We start from the raw sequence: 23,363 nt of genomic DNA on the forward strand, positions 1-23,363 counted from the left end.
TAAGTTGATGTGGGGTAAGCAACACTTGGGCATTTTTATGAGTGGTGCCATGCAGCAAATCTATGTCATTTGCTTATATCTGCTCTACAATAACCCCACTTTCTCCACTTCTGACCTCACCTTCTACTCACTCAGTAAATACAGCTGTGTCTCAAGGCTTGTACCTAGGTCTCTTTTATGCTCTCTACGGATTCTCTTCAGAAACACAAGCAACTTCCACAGCACATATGCCTATATATTTTGAGCCCGTTCCTCCTCTGCTCTCTAGTCTAGATTTCCAAGCACAAAACCACAGTGCTTCTTCTACTGAAGCACATTAACAATTGACCTACCTCTATTTTCTCCCTAGCTGTCCTTGACTTTCCCAGCTCTTAGAACAAGGACACAAACCACTCTGTTACCTAAGCGTTTTGCCTACATAAGCATGTATTTCAGAGACATAATATTGCTTCTATTCATCCCATGAACTCAAATGCTGCACTGCTTCAAGGTCTTATAAAACCATGAAGACTGCTTCAAGAGTCTATAGCTAGGCTGCCTCCAACACGGAATTGACACATGGAATACCTCATCCTGCTTATAGGAGTGATCTTTTGACAGGACTGTGTTCATTCTGTGTTTCTGCCTCAAAGTTATTTCTGATACATCTCAGTCTCATTCCTGGGTGGTTGAGCATAGGGCCTCACATGAGCTAGGTAAGCACTCTACCACCGAGGTACACCCATATAATTCCTTATCTCTAATTCTAAGATCGAAAGTTGGAATAATTATGTCCTTGTTGGTTTTTACCTTCTGATGTTTTCTCAGACTCCTCTGGGACAGAGACTGCTAATTAATTTCCTTTCTGGTGTCTATTTCTTTCTTACTAACAGAACCTGATTTTGTTTGGAGCAACTATGTACCTAGCAATGAGACCCGCTCTCAGGCCTTCATGTAACAGCAGGGGCGTATGAGATAGAAGCAGATAATGTTTCATAGGCTTTTCATTAGAATTTATGGAAGGGAGCTGATGCAGCAGGGAGAACATGCTTTGGTTCCCATTCATTCCCATTTTTCTCTCGCCTAGAAGTTCTAGAAATTGTTCTGAACTGGGAGGTGACCTTGATGGTGTAATAAGTATGAAGCCGTCTTTTATGACAGCCTTTTAGCACCATCAGATCAGCTCCGCTTTTATCCATCTCAGCCATTATTTATATGGTCGTAAAATAATCCTCGAATTTTGAAGCTACAGAATACGCTGGCTTCTGGATCTCCGTGGTTCACCTGAGACATGGCAGGCATATCTCCTTCCTCATCAGCTCTGTCTAGTGTTCTCCAGGTAGGCAGAGGGCTTTCCCCCTAGTTCTGCTCATGGCATTGCCTGATGTAAAACATTCCCAAATGCATTTTCATTTCCTCCTTTCCCAACAGATTGACTTGCCTTACGATTTTCATAGTATTATTTTTGATGATATAAAAATAAAATTTAGAACATGGTTAGACATTTTTTAAAACAGCCTCCTTTTTGTTTATGTTCTGTATGACCGTTATGTTTGTTACTCTCTGAATAGTAATTTTCATCTTCACTTAGATGATAGGCTTCATGTGGAATATTAGGATTCTTTTTTTCTCCGTAAAAGGATTTGTTTTACAATTAGTTCTTGTCTGCCCTCCCTCCTTCTCTCCATCTCTCCACCCTGGTGTCCTGCCCTGTGTATGGTTTGGTATGTGTGGGTGTCTGTGGAGGTCAGAGGTATTGGGTTCCCCTGTAGCTGGAGTTACAGGTGGTTGTAAACTGACTGATAAAGTGGTGGAAACAAAACAGAGGTCTTCCATAAGAGCACTGGGCCATCCCTTCAGCCCCTTCCTACCTCTCTCTCCTCCCTCCTTTCCTTCCATCTATCTATCCATCCATTCTTCCTTCCTTTCTTTCCATACAACAATAGCATGATATAAGCATGTATCAGGAGCTTGATCAATGTTGGTAGGTATGATTGCCATAAATCAAGCCAATCTATGGCATTCGTAATTCCACAAATGAATGAATGGAACAAGTAGATAAGTGTAATGAAAGAATATCTGGGGGTGACTCTATTGTGAGACCTTCCCCAGCTTCAGGAAGCTGTTTCTGTGCTTCTCAGTAAACCTTGCTTGTTTTCCCATTAAAAAGTTTCAAAAATGATAGCTGGAAAATTTAATTTTAACTATATATTTGGAATTGCTTAAAGGAAAATAATTGTGTAAATATAGCCTCAAGTCATAATTTTTGTTGATTTTTTCCTTTATTATATGTAGGTCTACACCTTTTATTTAATACTAATTAATTAAGATAGGGTTATCAAACAAATATAGATTACTGCCAGTTACAGAAATAATGACTTTACTTCCTAAGACTTCTTAGATTCATTAAGAAGAATATAATGACTGAAGCAGTAAAGGACAGGGGTCATTTAAGTTGTTACTCTTTTCATAATGTCACAATTTTCTAACTGTAGTGAAAAATTTGATTTCTTTAGAATCCCAGTTATGTGAATGTTTTTGTTTTAATCCCAGGTGTGGAACATGGGGCTGCTTCAGATTATCTACAGCTGCTAACTATGTTTGTCTTGTGCTCTAGGAGGGGCATGAGTTTTGCCAGCTGGAGATTGTTTGCAGGGTTTGAATGGGTTGAGAGGGTTTAAATGTCAGATCCCTGAGAGGGCCTGAGGAGGCTGTTGTTTCCCTGGTTGCTCCCTTGGCTGCTTCTGGTTGCTGCTGTTGCAGTGTGTCAAGAGGTCATGATATCCTGACCAAGAAGATTGGACTAGCCCCAAGGAACTCAATGTCCCTAATCATCAGGAAGTAGACCAAAGAGATCTACACCCCCTTTCCCCTCTAACCTTTTGTCTCTCCTAAATAGTGTTGTAGAGGGAAAAGGATTGGGGTGGATAAGGGAGGTAGAGATATAAGAACCCAATGGAGCAGACCAAAATGTATGCCAAGATCTAACAAATGCTACATTTGCTTGGGTAATATATAACTCATAGATATTGAGCTCACAGGACTCTAAATATAGACTAGAGAATTTTGGATTATTTTCCAAGCTTGAGACAGTGAGGGTGAAAACTTGGCTGTGATAGGCTATCTGTCTACAGCATCTTCTAAAGCAGTGGTTCTCAACCCCCTTTGGGAGGAATCACATATCAGATATCCTGCAAGTCAGATATTTAATTATGATTCATAACAGTAGCAAAATTAGAGTTATGAAGTAGCAACAAACATAATTTTATGATTGTGGATCACCATGACATGAGGGACTGTATTAAAGGATCACAGCATTAGGAAGGTTGAGAACCGCTGAACCTAAGAACCTTAGAATCTAATGTTTTTAAAAAGGTTTCAGAGAATTGCAGGGAGTGGTGCTGTCAGTGCATAAATGCTTCTAACAGAACTACTGATGGTGAGGCTCAAAACACTTGGTGCACCCTTCTGTCCTTCCATCTTCTCTGACACCCATGTAATGCTAGTGGTACTGGGTACAGGACTTACCTCAAACTGTATATATCTCAAAAGATCCTTCTTCTGAGCAAACGACTTGATGTATTCCTGGAGCTTGCTGTGGTGCATGTAGTTTGGGAAATCATCAGGATAGGGGAAGTCTGGAAAACACATCATTTCTTTGGAAGAGTTGGTGAAGACCGACTGGTAAATGCTGGCCCTTCCTTCCTCCACGTGACTCTAGGAAAAATAACAAAACTGTAAAAGCAAGCCAAGAATGGTCCTCTTTCCTGAGAACATTCAACTCTTGGTTGATTTGGTTGATTAAAACATTCTTAATATTAACAATTAAGAATTCATTTTTTAAATTATTTTTCTTCAATGGGATCTCATTGGGTATACTAACTACACTTAACGTAATTCTTCCTGCCAAGTAGTAGATGGCCAACACACACACACACACACACACACACACACACACACACACACACACTCAAGGTTTTTTTTTTTTGGTAGATCAATAAATCCGTCTTTCTGTCTGTCAGCCTGTCTGCCTGTCTGCCTGTCTGCCTACCTACCTTTCTGGTCTTTTGCCTGTATTAATCATAATCTGATTTTGTGTTTTTATGCATTTTGCATGTGTTTATGTGTTTGCTTTTTCTTTTTCTTAACCTGATATTTTTTGCCTGTTTGCTTTCTAAAGAGAAAGAACAAAAGAAAGGAAGGAAGGAAGACAGAAAGAAAGAGGTTGTGGAGTTGTGTAGAGGAGGAGGGGCAGAGGATTTGAGAGGAGTTGGAGGGGAAGGAAACCATAATCAGAATGTACTGTCTGATATTGTTTTCAATAAAAATTAATGAAACATATAGTTCTTTTTTTAGATATAGAATAGAAAGTCCTTTACATAGGAATGTGATGATCCCTTTCTACATGAACTATCCTCACCTAATTACCCTAGCACAGTAGTCTCTCAGAAGTTTCCTCCTCCTCCTCCTCCTCTTCCTCCTCCTCCTCCTCTTCCTCCTCCTCTTCCTCTTCCTCCTACTTCTTTTTGTGTGTGTGTGTGTGTGTGTGTGTGTGTGTGTGTGTTGTCACTGGTTTAGATATCATGCTTACCTTGAAAAACCAACAGTCCAAGCATTGTGTGGCCTTTTCTCATGTGGTTCCTACATGACATCAGCACCTTCTCTACTGGGGACAAAACCCACCCTTTTATCCAAAGTGGTTTATACACTTAGATACAAGCAGGATCACCAGAAAATTTTCCCAACTGGAGATTTTTAGCTTCATTTCCGTGGATTCCTGTCTCTGATGTATGGTCTGAGAATCTACATGTCTAAGAATTTGCAGAAGGACCTAGTGTGGCTGATTTCACATTTGTGGAAACTGCCGTAAATGAGCTATGTGCTTGAGGGGACATTAACTCATCCACTATGGGATTCACTCTACACAAACACGCACATGCACGCACCATACATACATACACAAACATACCACACACATACTACACACACAAACAAAGCATATATCTCACTCACTGCCCCATCCCTGTCCTCACCTCTGCACACAGGAAAACAACAGGACTTAGAACATGTGTCACTTCTTGGCATTCAATTTTAAAGCCACCGTGTAATTGAAAAGTGGCTTCTTGGTGAGAAGCAGTCGGAAGCTAAATTGAAAATAAACATTTCCTCTCTCTTGTGTGGACAGGACAAAAGTGTACACAGGGTGCAGCCTTGAAAACATATTTCAAAGCTGGCAGCCTCTATGTTCCCAAGGCTGAAGGAATTCTTATGTAACAGAGGAGAGAGACACTGTGTCATGTTGCGGGATTTAAGATACCCATCTTTCTCTCACCCTGGCTAGCCTCTGGGAGAGGAAGACAGAAAGATCTAGAAAGGATCTTGAGGTCTGTCTGTGGGAGGGAAGTTCAGTCTGAGGCCTTGGTGTCTCCTTTCAAGTTGAGAATGTTCCTTTTCTCTACCCATGGTTGCCACGTTTCTCATAAATTTAGAGGTTTGAAATTTTAAAAATCTTTTTTAAAGACTTGCTTGTAAATATCTGTGGAGGTCAGACAAAGCGTGAAGGTCCCTGCCTGACAGGTTCTGGGGCCCAAGCCACTGCTGTTCACTCAAGAGTGCTGCCTGTTGCCAGTTGTGAGGTGAGGAGGGAAGGAGATTTCTCAGCTGCCCATTGAGAAGAGAGAGGGTTTAGTTGTGGACTAGGGCCTGGTTAAAAATATAAGACTCTGTTCTGGAAGAAGAGGTGATATGGCCTGGTATTTTTTTTTCAGATTGAGTAAGTCCATGTGTTCTCCCATGCCTACCCCTTGATTCTAGCTAGTTTTCAAACATGAAAACTTGGAATTTTCTTCGGACACTGTTCTTCAAATAAGAGAAATATATAACAATAAATAGTTGCTTCAAAAAGCATACCTTTTCCTTATCTCGATATGTGAGGTGATTTGAACCACCTCAGGAGGGAATTAGGCTCTAACTCTGCCTCTGACTGAGGGATCATGTCCTAAAACTAGGGTCCAAGAGCTGTGGGTGCATTATTAGCACATTGCTGTTCTGTCTAAAGCTTCAGTGCCTCCCTGTTTTCTTTAGGTATCAGTGTCTTAAGGACAAGGACAGAGGCAAATTCCAGAATGTTCTCTGTGTTTCTATACGTCTGCCTTTATTACCTCTCATATTTCATCTCTGGTTACCTGTTGAATGTCTGTTGGTGTAAATCAGTTCTCCAACATCAGTTCCAAAGTTGCTCCCTAAACTTGCTTTATTTTCCTCTCATCAACTGTCAATCATCCATACACTCATAACTTCTGTTGTCTTTATTGTTGTAAGTACACAGTTGCTTATATCATAGTTATTTTAATTTCTATGGCCACTGGTAGGTTCCTCACATTTCAGGGAATGGCCTCACACTGTTGTACATATTCTAACAGGGCCCCAGACCTTAGTAGGTCCCAAGACCTTAGCATAACTGACTCCATGATGGAAGTAACATTCAGATTATAACACTCAGCATGTAGGGGCTGGGGATTAGCTCAGTGGTAGAGCGCTTGCCTAGGAAGCGCAAGGCCCTGGGTTCGATCCCCAGCTCCGAAAAAAAAGAACCAGAAAAAAAAAAAAACTCAGCATGTAGACATCACTATCTGCCAAAACTAAAACAAAGACCAAATCCATTGAAATCCATTTAGATTCTGGAAAAGTCTCAAAATGTATTAACCTTGCATTTTAGCTTCTGTAGTTCTGCTTCTGGCTAACTGTTTTTGTTGACTGAAAACCAGAACATGGTTTTTGTACTTAAATGCTCACCTTGAGAAACATTCAGTGTTACCCCAAACTCCCAGTGTAGTCGAAGGCTGATTGGTTGACAAAGACATTCTATTGGCTTAAACCCATGCCTGAGCAGTCTTTGGTGAATACCCCACCAACAATATGGGCAGTGCTAATGGTTTAGTGGGTGACTTCTTTAAAAAGGCATTAACTAGAGAGGGGATATAGGGGCACTGGAGGGGGAAATGGGAAGTAGATATGATCATATTTTGTTGTATACAAGTATGAAAGTCTTAAAGAAAACATTTAAAATGCTGGTTTCCTAGTGCACTTATTATTTGACATTATGCCTAACATGATACTCTATACACTCAGGATGTGTTTGTTGGGTAGATGCATGCATGAGTGACTGAAAAAAATAAGCTCAGATTATTCCAACATTTTTGTTTTCTTCTTTTAGCCAAACATAATGCTAATCTGGTTGCTTGTCTGTTGAGAAATTTTTTTTTGGTTCATTTTTTCAGAGCTGGGGACCAAACCCAGGGCCTTGCGCTTCCTAGGCAAGCGCTCTACCATTGAGCTAAATCCCCAACCCCGAGAAAATTTTTATTGCTGTGTTTGATCATGTTACCAAACTTGGGGTTGTAATCTGTATTCTAAAAATTCAAGTTCAGCCACCTCTTCTCAAGGAGACAATTGAAACAGTCAAATTTATAATAAAAGGCAGAAAAAGGAGATTTGGTCAATGTAGCCATTGGAAAGAACGGCAATGATATCTGGTCTCCTCCTCCAGCCCATCTTACAAGTCCTGAAGTGAGATTAAAATTTATAAATAGAGGACAGGAATATGCCCACCTAAGCAGTTCAGAACAAAGTGGGGTTCTACCCACCATCGACCCATCATTGTCTAGGCTCCAGTTTCATCACATAAAGGGGCTTAGTGAGTGTTAGAAGCAGTCAGCACTATTAATTCTCTTTTTAGAGAAACAAAGGCTTCCAGTATTTTCCTTCTCTCAGCATGAGATTTCTGGGAGAAATTTCCATTTTGGATGTCTAATCTTTTGATAGTCTGATAGACTGAGGTCACAAGTGTCTCTCTAGAATATCTTCATCCTTACCAGGCCAGTCACCGCCATACTACCCTGAATGCACCAAAGTTCAAGGTGCAAGGTCAAGGGTCAAGCCTGGTTAGTACTTAGATGGGGGAAATTTCTTACTGTCCAACTAACCAAATCTTTTGAGGACGTGATGTTCTGTATGAGTGTGTGAAACTTGAAGCTCACTCGCATTTAGTCTGGTAGTCTTTAAATCCCATTTGGCTTCCATTTCTTAGAAAAAGCACATAGTGAAAAGTTCACAGTGATCAGGTTTCTGGCTTCCGCCACACCTTCTGCCCAGCAGGGACTCACAAGGTAAAAACTTATATAACACGTTCTTTTCAAAATTCCTGTCTGAGCATACATCATGCAAAAGCAACTTTTCTTAGGAAAGAAAGGATTGGGGATGTGTACAGGAAACCAAAGTTATTTGAATGTGTCACTCCCACACCCTACTCAGGGTATTCTGGGTAGAATTTTGCTTATATACATAACCTGATGGAAAAGAGACATTCTATCTTGTGGATAACCAGAGTCTCACATTTTGCTTCCTTACATAAACTTCCTGAGGTAGTAATAATGGCTAACACACAGATTCTTTCCTGGATGCAGAAGATCCAGTACCTCCTGTATACCTTTTGGAGTGCTGGGTTTTCTTATGGTGCTGGTATTGGCACACTGCCAGGGTATCTACATGACACTGGGCACCATTCACAGACCATGAAGGGAATAGTACTCCGGAATTGCATTACATAAAGATCTACTTCCTTTGAGAAGTTCTCCTGACTTATGAAGATTTCAGTAGCTTTTATCCACTGAGTTGACAAGAATCAAAGGCCATCTTATTAACAACTTTTAGTCTGAGATACTTAGGGCCACATAGTTTATAGAATATGTATAGTATCGAACATAGCTTATAGAATATGTACAGTAGACTCCTAATGAGGTCTGGGGTACTTATCTATAACCAAACATGATAAAATTTCTTCAGGATAGACTAAAAGTGGGAATTAGCCATATGACAAGTTGGCTTACGTTTTTGATTTCACTGTTACTAGACTTTAGGTCATAGTTTGTGGTTCAAGAAGCCAGGTTTCTCCACTCATCCTCAGTAAGCCACTTAAGCCAGCCAAAATCATAAAAGGAGAATTTATCTAAATCTCCTTAGGAATTAATGAACAGAGATCCAGTTTCCCCTTCATTCCAGTTCATCTCCAGGGTCCTATATTGAGAATAATGTTTAAGTCGAAGCCCAAGGATACACACATTTAGGAAGCCCAGGTCAAGGCATGGTTCCATCCACCACTGATTCATCATCATCCTCTCTGTGAGGTTGTAAACTTTTTTCTTCTAGAGAAGAACTTTCTCCCTGAATGACCCAGGCATTTCTCATCTCAACTTGAGATCGTGGAGAAATCTCAATTTCTTAAGATTCACTGTTTTAATAGTCTGATAGTCTGATGGTGCCTCTTAGAATATACTCAGTTTCTCTAGACTGGTTTTATCATATACTTCATGGTCAGATTACTCTCATCATTACTTCTTGAAAAGTTTTGTTATCAAATGAGTTCTTGTTTATTTGATACCAAGGGGTTGTGGACTTAAGTTATGACACCCTTCATCAGTAGACTAGAAACCACTGATGTGTAATGATTGTGCCATCCTACTTGCTGTCAAAAACCAGACACATTCAGCTCTTATTGATAAGATGGTTTATGATTTAATTAAGCTGGTGACACTTCTCTGGGGAAATAGAAAGAGAATGGAATTCTCTAAAATTTCATTTCCAGAGTTGAAGATAAAAATCTATGATTACATATTTCATGTAACACTTTGCATTTAACAGGACCAAAAACTACAGAAAAATCTTGTGAGCTGAATACAGAGCCATCCTAAATTAGTACTAAATATTTTTTTCAGGTGGGCAAAAACCAAGACCAAGATAGAAGACAATGGATATTAGACTGGTGTTGTGGATACACTGTCTTTGATCTAAAAAATATCTATCACTTACATGAAGTCAGACTGACTGAAAAATTCAAGCTAGGAAAGCAAGAAGTACTCCCAAATCTGGCTTTTGAGATTTAAACTTTATATCAAACATTTCATGGCCATATTGTTTTTTTTAAAACTAGATAGCAAAGATCATAATTTTTCTCTTCAGATTTAGAATTGACAATCTAATAACCACACACATCATTATTAGATGATTTATAACAGTTCATAATTGCCCATATAGACAAAATTAGTCATTAAATTACATTCTTTTGCTTCACAAGGCACATTAGAGGCCACCTAATTTCCAATCTCTGTATTTGACTGATGAGTTCTTGAGCTCCAGAGTACGATAGTCAACCGTGTAAGATCTATCTGCCTAGAAAACCTGCGTTGGAAACAGGGCTCAGAATTTGACTCCAGTCCAGGTATTTTGAAATGGTTTTGTTGGTATTTCAGAGAAATAAAGGATAGACCTCTGCAAGCATCTTTGCAAGAAGGTGACTGCATATTATTTTTAGCTACTGGCATTAGTTCCTCATCAGCCTGGAGAATAGACTCCACCAGACAGGTCATGGTATGGCTGACAGGCTAGAGACTAGGACTACATCACAAAGTTATTGGCTTTCTTTGAGGACCTCCTTTAAGGTTCACTAAGCTCAGCCCTGTTGGTGTGAAGCAGTTTTGAGTGAATCAATATTACATGTTAGTAGAATTAATAAGATGTTAGTGTGATAGGAGAAATAGGACTTAACCTTTCCAGATCTGGGCTTTTGCAATATGGCTTTCAGGTGCGAAAGATCAGGTGTGGTTTGCAATGGAAACCATCTTTCTACCTCTTGTGTCTGAGAGATGTACCACTTACCGAGAACTTCCACAGGCCTCCAACATCGTTGCTCCTTTCAAAGCAGATGGGCTCCAGCCCTTCCTCCAGACAGCACCGTATTGCGGCCAAGCCACTTACTCCAGCTCCCACGATGGCCACTTTCTTGCCCATGATAGGTGGTATGAAAAAAAGTCTTCAAAAGAATGTCCTTTGATGCTTGGGTTTTTCAGTTGAAATTATTAACTGAGTTTTATGTGTCAGGATCTTCACCTTAACACAAGAAGACGCAGGTACACATTAACAGTTTGTGTTTATTCTATACAATTCTGGTATAATAAGACACTAAACCTGTCCCTCTCTAATCTTTCTTTAAGAAATGACCAAGTCAGAGACTGCCACTGCAGGCAGCACCATGAAGATCACTGGACCAATGCTCAAAATTTCAAACAAAGCTTTAGTAGCTTGAAATTCAAAATTGACTTCTCTACCAGTTCAGAGATAAATACGGGATTAAGTATTAGAAAAGCACCTCCTACATGAACCCCCTTACATCAAATCATTTCTGTGAACACCTAGTGCCCGATTCTCAGGGATTTTTACCTTGTTCCCCTTTGTTCCCCTTTCCAGAGAACCAGCAGTTCTCCAAATGTAGAAGAGAATGGCTTTTAATGTCTTTTGATGTAAAAATTGAGAAAGGGGGTGGGGCTATTTTTCTTAAAGCAAAAATTTCCTTTCCTTTGTACTTCTCATGGTGTTGAGCTCTGCTAACACCTGAAGAGAAGGATTGCATGTGGTAGGAATAAGAGGACAGGAGGCATGAGGGAACAAGTAAGAAAGGGGTGGAGGAAGGGCATGAATGGGGGCCCGGGCCCTTGGCTCTGAAAAAAATATTATAGCAATTGATCCGGTCATTGGGCTGTAAAGTGAAACTCTGGGAGACCAAATGGCCAATAAATCTTTTCTTTGTTCTTGCTTTGAAATTATAGAAAATGTAAACAAAACCTAAGCACCTGGGCTGTAAGAAAAGAGTTTGTTGGGCCAACAGTGGGGGCAAAAAAAAAAATCTCAAACTTCTCAAGACTTTAGGCAACCTGATTTGGGATGCTGATCTAATTCTTGTGGTTTATGAAACTGACCAACATGAAGAGCAGACTGTGAAGCCAGGAGTCTGCTCTCTGAGCCTCCCCCAGCCCTAGCTCCTGCTCCTGCTCTTATCTTTAAGATTCAGGAGGGAGCCCAGAGTGGAAGCAATTAGCTTGCCTGCACATCTCCATCTTTGCTTATCCAAATGCTATCTGTACTAACGGGTTTCACAGCGGTCCCCATCCCCGGTTAACTTGCGTCATCTCGACACCCAGAGAAATGGCTTCTTCTTCTACTCAGAGACGCCATCATACTCAATCACCAATTTCTTCTGCCTGGAGCTAGCTAAGCAAGCTGGCAGGGACCCAGAGAGTGCGTTTTAATTTAAGTAGCTGTTTAGGAATTTAGGGATTTTTACAGTACTTTGAAATTATTGAGCTCCAGCTTTTATTAGGATGTTAGAGAACTGTAAAATCTCCAAGCTTCCTCTGGAGAGGTGATTAGGAGTCAAGTTTGCATGGGAAGTGAGACCACAGAAACAACCTGGTGGGTCTCGGGATTTTAAATATTTTACATCTCTACTTTTCAAGCTCCAGAGGTGGCTTGCAGTATGATGATGGCCAAAGAGAGCAGGGCCCTGTGAACAATCTGTTCTCTGGCCTGTTGACTAGCTTCTCTGGCCTGTGGATTAGGACTTTTTAGGGCGTCTGTGGAATTAGAGGATGGAAAGAGCTGGTGTTTGCCAGAGAAGCTGATTGTTGTAGAATTTGTGAGAGTTTGGGGAGATTCTCCAGATGGTTTTACATTATGTAATTCTTTCCTATTTTTGTATTTTGATGGACCTAAGGGAACCTTAGGGTACCCAAAACATAGCCAGAGGCCTTGATTTATTGTGACTTCAGGTCCCTGGGCTCCACTCCCTGTCTCTTGGACTGCTCACACTGCCTAGGCCCTCCTCCCTTGCTGGGGCTGTGCCTGGCTACCTCTATTTTAGCTCAGGCATAGAAGAGAGGCAGGAAAGACAATTTAACCTTATCTTCCGTGAAAGTTTCCTTCAGTTAGCAGACACCTAACATCTTAGCTTTTAGTGACACATTCAGTTAGGTGAGAGGAGATCCCGGACCAAACAGCCGCATCAGAATGGCAGAACAGTAGAATCTTTTCCTTTCTCTCACCCTGTGTTCTTGGTACTGCCCTGTCCCAGCAGGTGAACTTTGGCTCAACTCTGTGATTTCTATGGAGTTCCTTCGTCTTTGGCAGTAAATTTCCAGCTTTCTGTCCTCAGGATCTATATATCATCTGGAAGTCCCAATGGCTTCAGGAAATTAATTTTCTTAAATGATAAATTTTATGGTGTTCCTCCCTAGAGATTAAGACACACACACACCCTTCCCTGCTTCCTCATCTCTCCAGTTCTTGGCATGTACCCCTCTACCATGATAACCTGTCATCCAACCACATTCTTTCTCATCTCCCTGCAGGGAATCATGCTCCTTCCTGACACAGGCCTCTAAAGTGGCTCTTGGGGGACTCTCCCATGTTCATTTTATCTGTGCAAAATTCACTCTTCAATAGAAAGTCTCTTAGCTTTACATGTTTTGTTTCTAGATTTCCAGAGACCAAATGCTATGCCTCACATTACCTAATGGCTGCATATTTTCAGAAAGTTTTGTTAATTGGCTCATAGGTGTAGATTATTATCCTGGTGGGCAGATTTCCTATCTGATCAGACAGCAACATGTTTGCTCATTCTTAAATCTTCCTTAGCACCAAGTTGAGAGTTGAATATTCAGTAGAGGCTCAATATATACATGCTGATTTAACTTGCCAGTGCTTTCCAAACGTTTTGGTTAGTTTTTTGTAAGAGGATTTTATTATTACTACATAGATGGGCGCATCAAGGCCTTTGTTTTTTGAGGCATTATATTATCAATTATAGTATGCATATCAAATATATATACATCAATTATATCTAAATTAAATATATCAAATAGTATATATCAATTAATTATGCTATCAGTTTTTCTTACTGAGATATAACTGATAAATAAAATGTATTTTTTAAGATATATAACATGATCTCTTGCTATAAAATCCAACATGGAATGTTAGCAGGGAGGCTAATCAATCAACACATTTTTCTATAGGTGAGAACACTTAACATCTCCCATTTTAGAAGATTATAAGTATTTAATATTAATTATAGTTAGCATGTTGTACAATACATCTTCAAGCCCGTTTATGCTCTTTTTTTTTTTTTATTAACTTGAGTATTTCTTATATACATTTCAAGTGTTATTCCCTTTCCCGATTTCCGGGCAAACATCCCCCTCCCACCTCCCCTTCCTTATGGGTGTTCCCCTCCCAACCCTCCCACCATTGCCGCCCTCCCCCCATAGTCTAGTTCACTGGGGGTTCAGTCTTAGCAGGACCCAGGGCTTCCCCTTCCACTGGTGCTCTTACTAGCAATATTCATTGCTACCTATGGGGTCAGAGTCCAGGGTCAGTCCATGTATAGTCTTTAGGTAGTGGCTTAGTCCCTGGAAGCTCTGGTTGCTTGACATTGTTGTACTTTTGGGGTCTCGAGCCCCTTCAAGCTCTTCCAGTTCTTTCTCTGATTCCTTCAACGGGGGACCTATTCTCAGTTCAGTGGTTTGCTGCTGGCATTCGCCTCTGTATTTGCTGTATTCTGGCTGTGTCTCTCAGGAGCGATCTACATCCGGCTCCTGTCGGTCTGCACTTCTTTGCTTCATCCATCTTGTCTAATTGGGTGGCTGTATATGTATGGGCCACATGTGGGGCAGGCTCTGAATGGGTGTTCCTTCAGTCTCTGTTTTAATCTTTGCCTCTCCCTTCCCTGCCAAGGGTATTCTTTTTCCTCATTTAAAGAAGGAGTGAAGCATTCACATTTTGATCATCCGTCTTGAGTTTCGTTTGTTCTAGGGATCTAGGGTAATTCAAGCATTTGGGCTAAAAGCCACTTATCAATGAGTGCATACCATGTATGTCTTTCTGTGATTGGGTTAGCTCACTCAGGATGATATTTTCCAGTTCCAACCATTTGCCTACGAATTTCATAAACTCGTTGTTTTTGATAGCTGAGTAATATTCCATTGTGTAGATGTACCACATTTTCTGTATCCATTCCTCTGTTGAAGGGCATCTGGGTTCTTTCCAGTTTCTGGCTATTATAAATAAGGCTGCGATGAACATAGTGGAGCACGTGTCTCTTTTATATGTTGAGGCATCTTTTGGGTATATGCCCAAGAGAGGTATAGCTGGATCCTCAGGCAGTTCAATGTCCAATTTTCTGAGGAACCTCCAGACTGATTTCCAGAATGGATTTACCAGTCTGCAATCCCACCAACAATGGAGGAGTGTTCCTCTTTCTCCACATCCTCGCCAGCATCTGCTGTCACCTGAGTTTTTGATCTTAGCCATTCTCACTGGTGTGAGGTGAAATCTCAGGGTTGTTTTGATTTGCATTTCCCTTATGACTTAAGATGTTGAACATTTCTTTAGGTGTTTCTCAGCCATTCGGCATTCCTCAGCTGTGAATTCTTTGTTTAGCTCTGAACCCCATTTTTTAATAGGGTTATTTGTTTCCCTGCGGTCTAACTTCTTGAGTTCTTTGTATATTTTGGATATAAGGCCTCTATCTGTTGTAGGATTGGTAAAGATCTTTTCCCAATCTGTTGGTTGCCGTTTTGTCCTAACCACAGTGTCCTTTGCCTTACAGAAGCTTTGCAGTTTTATGAGATCCCATTTGTCGATTCTTGATCTTAGAGCATAAGCCATTGGTGTTTTGTTCAGGAAATATTTTCCAGTGCCCATGTGTTCCAGATGCTTCCCTAGTTTTTCTTCTATTACTTTGAGTGTGTCTGGTTTGATGTGGAGGTCCTTGATCCACTTGGACTTAAGCTTTGTACAGGGTGATAAGGATGGATCGATCTGCATTCTTCTACATGTTGCCCTCCAGTTGAACCAGCACCATTTGCTGAAAATGCTATCTTTTTTCCATTGGATGGTTTTGGCTCCTTTGTCAAAAATCAAGTGACCATAGGTGTGTGGGTTCATTTCTGGGTCTTCAATTCTATTCCATTGGTCTATCTGTCTGTCTCTGTACCAATACCATGCAGTTTTTATCACTATTGCTCTGTAATACTGCTTGAGTTCAGGGATAGTGATTCCCCCTGAAGTCCTTTTATTGTTGAGGATAGCTTTAGCTATCCTGGGTTTTTTGTTATTCCAGATGAATTTGCAAATTGTTCTGTCTAACTCTTTGAAGAATTGGATTGGTATTTTGATGGGGATTGCATTGAATCTGTAGATTGCTTTTGGTAAAATGGCCATTTTTACTATATTAATCCTGCCAATCCATGAGCATGGGAGATCTTTCCATCTTCTGAGGTCTTCTTCAATTTCTTTCCTCAGTGTCTTGAAGTTCTTATTGTACAGATCTTTTACTTGCTTGGTTAAAGTCACACCGAGGTACTTTATATTATTTGGGTCTATTATGAAGGGTGTCGTTTCTCTAATTTCGTTCTCGGCTTGTTTCTCTTTTGTATAGAGGAAGGCAACGGATTTATTTGAGTTAATTTTATACCCAGCCACTTTGCTGAAGTTGTTTATCAGCTTTAGTAGTTCTCTGGTGGAACTTTTGGGATCACTTAAATATACTATCATGTCATCTGCAAATAGTGATATTTTGACTTCTTCTTTTCCGATCTGTATCCCCTTGATCTCCTTTTGTTGTCTGATTGCTCTGGCTAGAACTTCAAGAACTATATTGAATAAGTAGGGAGAGAGTGGGCAGCCTTGTCTAGTCCCTGATTTTAGTGGGATTGCTTCAAGTTTCTCTCCATTTAGTTTAATGTTAGCAACTGGTTTGCTGTATATGGCTTTTACTATGTTTAGGTATGGGCCTTGAATTCCTATTCTTTCCAGGACTTTTATCATGAAGGGGTGTTGAATTTTGTCAAATGCTTTCTCAGCATCTAATGAAATGATCATGTGGTTCTGTTCTTTCAGTTTGTTTATATAATGGATCACGTTGATGGTTTTCCGTATATTAAACCATCCCTGCATGCCTGGGATGAAGCCTACTTGATCATGGTGGATGATTGTTTTGATGTGCTCTTGGATTCGGTTTGCCAGAGTTTTATTGAGTATTTTTGCGTCGATATTCATAAGGGAAATTGGTCTGAAGTTCTCTTTCTTTGTTGTGTCTTTGTGTGGTTTAGGTATAAGAGTAATTGTGGCTTCGTAGAAGGAATTCAGTAGTGATCCATCTGTTTCAATTTTGTGGAATAGTTTGGATAATATTGGTATGAGGTCTTCTATGAAGGTTTGATAGAATTCTGCACTAAACTCGTCTGGACCTGGGCTCTTTTTGGTTGGGAGACCTTTAATGACTGCTTCTATTTCCTTAGGAGTTATGGGGTTGTTTAACTGGTTTATCTGTTCCTGATTTAACTTCGATACCTGGTATCTGTCTAGGAAATTGTCCATTTCCTGAAGATTTTCAAGTTTTGTTGAATATAGGTTTTTATAGTAAGATCTGATGATTTTTCGAAATTCCTCTGAATCTGTTGTTATGTCTCCCTTTTCATTTCTGATTTTGTTAATTTGGACGCACTCTCTGTGTCCTTTCGTTAGTCTGGCTAAGGGTTTATCTATCTTGTTGATTTTCTCAAAGAACCAACTTTTGGTTCTGTTGATTCTTTCTATGGTCCTTTTTGTTTCTACTTGGTTGATTTCAGCTCTGAGTTTGATTATTTCCTGTCTTCTACTCCTCCTGGGTGTATTTGCTTCTTTTTGTTCTAGAGCTTTTAGGTGTGCTGTCAAGCTGCTGACATATGCTCTTTCCTGTTTCTTTCTGCAGGCACTCAGCGCTATGAGTTTTCCTCTTAGCACAGCTTTCATTGTGTCCCATAAGTTTGGGTATGTTGTATCTTCATTTTCATTAAATTCTAAAAAGTTTTTAATTTCTTTCTTTATTTCTTCCTTGACCAGGTTATCATTGAGTAGAGCATTGTTCATTTTCCACGTATATGTGGGCATTCTTCCCTTATTGTTATTGAAGACCAGTTTTAGGCCGTGGTGGTCCGATAGCACGCATGGGATTATTTCTATCTTTCTGTACCTGTTGAGGCCCGTTTTTTGACCAATTATATGGTCAATTTTGGAGAAAGTACCATGAGGAGCTGAGAAGAAGGTATATCCTTTTGCTTTAGGATAGAATGTTCTATAAATATCCGTTAAGTCCATTTGGCTCATGACTTCTCTTAGTCTGTCGACATCACTGTTTAATGTCTGTTTCCATGATCTGTCCATTGATTAGAGTGGTGTGTTGAAATCTCCCACTATTATTGTGTGAGGTGCAATGTGTGTTTTGAGCTTTAGTAAGGTTTCTTTTACGTATGTAGGTGCCCTTGTATTTGGGGCATAGATATTTAGGATTGAGAGTTCATCTTGGTGGATTTTTCCTTTGATGAATATGAAGTGTCCTTCCTTATCTTTTTTGATGACTTTTAGTTGAAAATTGATTTTATTTGATATTAGAATGGCTACTCCAGCTTGCTTCTTCTGACCATTTGCTTGGAAAGTTGTTTTCCAGCCTTTCACTCTGAGGTAGTGTCTGTCTTTGTCTCTGAGGTGTGTTTCCTGTAGGCAGCAGAATGCAGGGTCCTCGTTGCGTATCCAGTTTGTTAATCTATGTCTTTTTATTGGGGAGTTGAGGCCATTGATATTGAGAGATATTAAGGAATAGTGATTATTGCTTCCCGTTATATTCATATTTGGATGTGAGGTTATGTTTGTGAGCTTTCATTCTCTTTGTTTTGTTGCCAAGACGATTAGTTTCTTGCTTCTTCTAGGGTATAGCTTGCCTCCTTATGTTGGGCTTTACCATTTATTATCTTTGTAGTGCTGGATTTGTAGAAAGATATTGTGTAAATTTGGTTTTGTCATGGAATATCTTGGTTTCTCCATCAATGTTAATTGAGAGTTTTGCTGGATACAGTAACCTGGGCTGGCATTTGTGTTCTCTTAGGGTCTGTATGACATCAGTCCAGGATCTTCTGGCCTTCATAGTTTCTGGCGAGAAGTCTGGTGTGATTCTGATAGGTCTCCCTTTATATGTTACTTGACCTTTTTCCCTTACTGTTTTTAATATTCTTTCTTTATTTTGTGCGTTTGGTGTTTTGACAATTATGTGACGGGAGGTGTTTCTTTTCTGGTCCAATCTATTTGGAGTTCTGTAGGCTTCTTGTATGTCTATGGATATCTCTTTTTTTAGGTTAGGGAAGTTTTCTTCTATGATTTTGTTGAAGATATTTACTGGTCCTTTGAGCTGGGAGTCTTCACTCTCTTCTATACCTATTATCCTTAGGTTTGATCTTCTCATTGAGTCCTGGATTTCCTGTATGTTTTGGACCAGTAGCTTTTTCCGCTTTACATTATCTTTGACAGTTGAGTCAATGATTTCTATGGAATCTTCTGCTCCTGAGATTCTCTCTTCCATCTCTTGTATTCTGTTGGTGAAGCTTGTATCTACAGCTCCTTGTCTCTTCTTTTGGTTTTCTATATCCAGGGTTGTTTCCATGTGTTCTTTCTTGATTGCTTCTATTTCCATTTTTAATTCCTTCAACTGTTTGATTGTGTTTTCCTGGAATTCTTTCAGGGATTTTTGTGTCTCCTCTCTATGGGCTTCTACTTGTTTATTTATGTTTTCCTGGAATTCTTTCAGGGATCTTTGCGATTCTTTCAGGCATTTTTGCGATTCCTCTCTGTAGGCTTCTACTTGTTCTCTAAGGGAGTTCTTCACGTCTTTCTTGAAGTCCTCCAGCATCATGATCAAAAATGATTTTGAAACTAGATCTTGCTTTTCTGGTGTGTTTGGATATTCCATGTTTGTTTTGATGGGAGAATTGGGCTCCGATGGTGCCATGTAGTCTTGGTTTCTGTTGCTTGGGTTCCTGTGCTTGCCTCTCGCCATCAGATTATCTCTAGTGTTACTTTGTTCTGCTATTTCTGACAGTGGCTAGACTGTCCTATAAGCCTGTGTGTCAGGAGTGCTGTAGACCTGTTTTCCTCTCTTTCAGTCAGTTATGGGGACAGAGTGTTCTGCTTTCGGGCGTGTAGTTTTTCCTCTCTACAGGTCTTCAGCTGTTCCTGTGGGCCTGTGTCTTGAGTTCACCAGGCAGCTTTCTTGCAGCAGAAAAGTTGGTCTTACCTGTGGTCCCGAGGCTCAAGTTCGCTCGTGGGGTGCTGCTCACGGGCTCTCTGCAGCGGCAGCAACCAGGAAGACTTGTGCCGCTGTTTCCGGGAGCTTCAGTGCACCAGGGTTCCAGATGGTCTTTGGCTTTTTCCTCTGGCGTCCGAGATGTGTGTGCAGAGAGCAGTCTCTTCTGGTTTCCCAGGCTTGTCTGCCTCTCTGAAGGGTCAGCTCTCCCTCCCACGGGATTTGGGTGCAGAGAACTGTTTATCAGGTCTGTTTCCTACAGGTTCTGGTGGTGTCTCAGGCAGGGGTCCTGCCGCTCCTGGGCCCTCCCCCACGGGAGCCCAGAGGCCTTATACAGTTTCCTCTTGGGCCAGGGATGTGGGCAGGGGTGAGCAATGTTGGTGGTCTCTTCCGCTCTGCAGCCTCAGGAGTGCCCACCTGACCAGGCGGTTAGGTCTCTCCCCGTTTATGCTCTTAACTGAGCCTTTACCTGTGATCACCATCATCCCTGCTCTCCAACTTCCAAGCTCCTGGCAATCACCTACCTGCTGTCTGCCGCTGCTGGAACCCCTTCTCCAGATTCCACATAAGATGGGGCTAGGAGCATTTGTCCATCTGTTCTTGGCTGATTTTACAGACAATAATATGCTTCTGATTCCTCTTTGTAATGCGGTCGACAATATCCTGTTGCAGACACACGCCACATATTCTTGATGTGTCCATCAATGGAGATTTTGGCTGATGTGTGTCCTGGCCTTTGTGAATGCAGCAGCAATGACTATAAAAATGCAGATACTCTTCAGTGTTTTATTTCAGTTCATTTGGATATATACCCATAAGTGGGATCAATGTGTTAGATCTTTAATTTCCTTGAGGAATAGTCATTCATTCCATCGTGGCTTTGCATTTCACTGCACAATGGATCAAGGTTTCTCTTTTTCCTTCCACATCATTTTCAACTCTTGTGATTTATTTTGTCATTTGGAAGCAGCAATGATAACAGACATGAAGTAACATTGCATTTGGTTTTGATTTGTGTTTTCTTGATGATTAGGATGATTATTAAACTTATTTTTGAGAATTCATACATGTATACTATGAATTATGATCATGTCTAACCCCCATTTCTCCATGTGACACTCCTCACATTTTCCCATCATTCTCCCTCCCAACTTCATATCTTTTTTTGATAACCTACTAAGTCCAATTAGTGATGTTCTGATGTGCCTGTGTGTGGGGCCACCTGCTGGACACAGAAAAAAAATTTGTCAACTGTCATACACTAAATAACGAATGATACTCTTATATTGTTGGTTGTGAGCCTAGACCTTAACAGCTGAGCAATCTCTCCATCCCATGGGCAAGAACAAATCCATGCCACTATTAATGATACTCTGCTTTGCTTGCAGACAAGAGCCTAGCATAACTGTCCTCTCAGAGGTTCCATCAAGAAGCTGACCAAAACAGATACAGAAACCCACAGCCAAACCTTAGATGGAACTTAGGGAGTCTTGTGGAAGAGTTGGGGGAAGAATTGAAGGATGTGCATGGGCTAGGGACTCCACAAGAAGACCACCAGAGTCAACTAAACTGGACCTTTGCGGAACTTCCAGAAACCGAACCACCAACCAAAGACAATACACGGGCTGGAACTAGGCCTCCTACATATCTGTCACAGATGTGCAGATTGGTCTTCATGTGGGTCTTTAAACAACTGGAGTGGGTGCAGGGGCTATCCCTGACTCTGTTGCTTGCCTGTGGATCTCATTCCCTTAACTGGGTTGTTTTGTCTCAGTGGGAGAGGATGTACCTAGTCGTACAGTGATTTGATGTGCCAGGGTGGGTTGGTACCAAGGGGGTTCCTCCCCTTCTCAGAGGAGAAGGGGAGAGGAGAGGGGTTGTGTGAAGTGGGAACTGGGAGGAGACAGGGGACTGTGATCAGGATGTAAAGCGAATAAATAAATTAATTAATGGAGAAAAGTATGACTGTTCCACTTTAGCAACTACCGACTTCCAGTAATGTCACTATACATTGGATGGGGCCTAGAGATGATCTACCCATCTATGTTGCACTTTTCCTGGCTTGTTCTTGTGTGGGTCTTATACAGGTAACCACAGTTGCTGTGAGCTTATGATTTTGATAACTATGTAATATCCAGAGACAGCTTGTCACAGTACTCAGCCCTCTGTCTTTTATACTCTTTCTGTCTCCTCTTCTGGGATGCTTTTTGAGCCCTGGTTGTGGTGGTGGTGGTGGTGGTGGTGGTGATCTTGGTGGTGGTGGTGGTGGTGGTGATCTTGGTGGTGGCAGTGGTCTTAGTGATGGTGGTGGTGGTGGTGGTGGTGGTGTTCTTGGTGATGGTGGTGGTGGTGGTGATCTTGGTGGTGGTGGTGGTGATCTTGGTGGTGGCAGTGGTCTTAGTGATGGTGGTGGTGGTGGTGGTAATGGTGGGGTGGTGGTGGTGATGGTGGTGATGGTGGTGGTGGTGGTGATGGTGGTGGTAGTAGCAGTAGTGGGGATCAATGTAGATATCCTGTTTTGAGCTGATCATTCAGTCTTGTATTCTCAGTTCTTTGAACAGTTATGCATCTCTCCACTGATGGCTGTCCAGTCACAACAAACCACAAACGCCAAACAATAAAACCAGAACAAACAAACAAACAGACAAACAAACAATCAAACTTTTCTAAGCAAGGATGAGGGCAGCCCAGATCTATAGGTGTAAACGTAAATATTTAGAAGGCAATTTAACAGAGTGGTATTGATGATCAGTTTTTCCTAGTAGTGTGCGCAGCACAGTACAGTGAAAGCTAGCCAGGGATAAAGTTTCTAGTTGAGTACTAGCTTGGTTTCTCCATGTTTAATGATTCGAGTATGTATGTCTTTTTTTCTTCAAAAAAAAAAACTTTTTAAACATTTTTGTTTCAGGCCCTTTGCCCAGTTTGAATTGCTTTGATAGTTTGCTATCAAGTTTTTCAGATTCCCTCTATAATATAGTTTGCTATTGTCCCACCCTTGCATGCATGTTGCATCTCTTGATATCTAATTTACCTTAATATCCTGGCTATTACGAATAGGATAGTTTGCTAGCACCTTTCCGAGGACTTTTGTCTCTATGTATCAACAGCTCTTGCTGCCTTGCCTCATGACCCATGTTGGGTTCCTGGTTTCCACGTGATGCAAGGAGGGAACTGACTCCCTGACTTCCACAATTATGCTACAGCATGGCATCCCATGTCCACCACACAAGATAAATATATTAATGTGAAATAGCATTTGTGGAGGGGGTAGCATTTGAGATGGGTTTATAGATGCTTGCAGGCTTACTTATTGTCTCAACTTCAGTCTGTTGTTTTATGTTCTGCTTTAAGAAGCCAGGTGGTTGGGTTCGGTCCCCAGCTC

At 40.9% G+C, this 23,363-nt stretch overlaps 1 protein-coding gene across 1 annotated transcript in view; it reads right to left on the reverse strand.

The window, feature by feature from the left end:
* The window catches only part of Fmo6 (flavin containing monooxygenase 6), a 28,359-nt gene extending 16,888 nt beyond the window's left edge, over positions 1–11,471 (reverse strand). The window contains exons 1-3 of the mRNA XM_006250206.5: positions 11,254–11,471; positions 10,693–10,923; positions 3,508–3,696 (exon numbers count right to left, since the gene is read on the reverse strand). Of these exons, the coding sequence (XP_006250268.1) occupies positions 3,508–3,696; positions 10,693–10,824 (321 nt within the window). The 5' untranslated portion in view covers positions 10,825–10,923; positions 11,254–11,471. The remainder of the gene's footprint in view (positions 1–3,507; positions 3,697–10,692; positions 10,924–11,253) is intronic.
* Positions 11,472–23,363: the final 11,892 nt, after the last annotated feature.

The sequence above is a fragment of the Rattus norvegicus genome, chromosome 13 (genome assembly GCF_036323735.1).
Source record: "Rattus norvegicus strain BN/NHsdMcwi chromosome 13, GRCr8, whole genome shotgun sequence".
Taxonomy (NCBI): domain Eukaryota; kingdom Metazoa; phylum Chordata; class Mammalia; order Rodentia; family Muridae; genus Rattus; species Rattus norvegicus.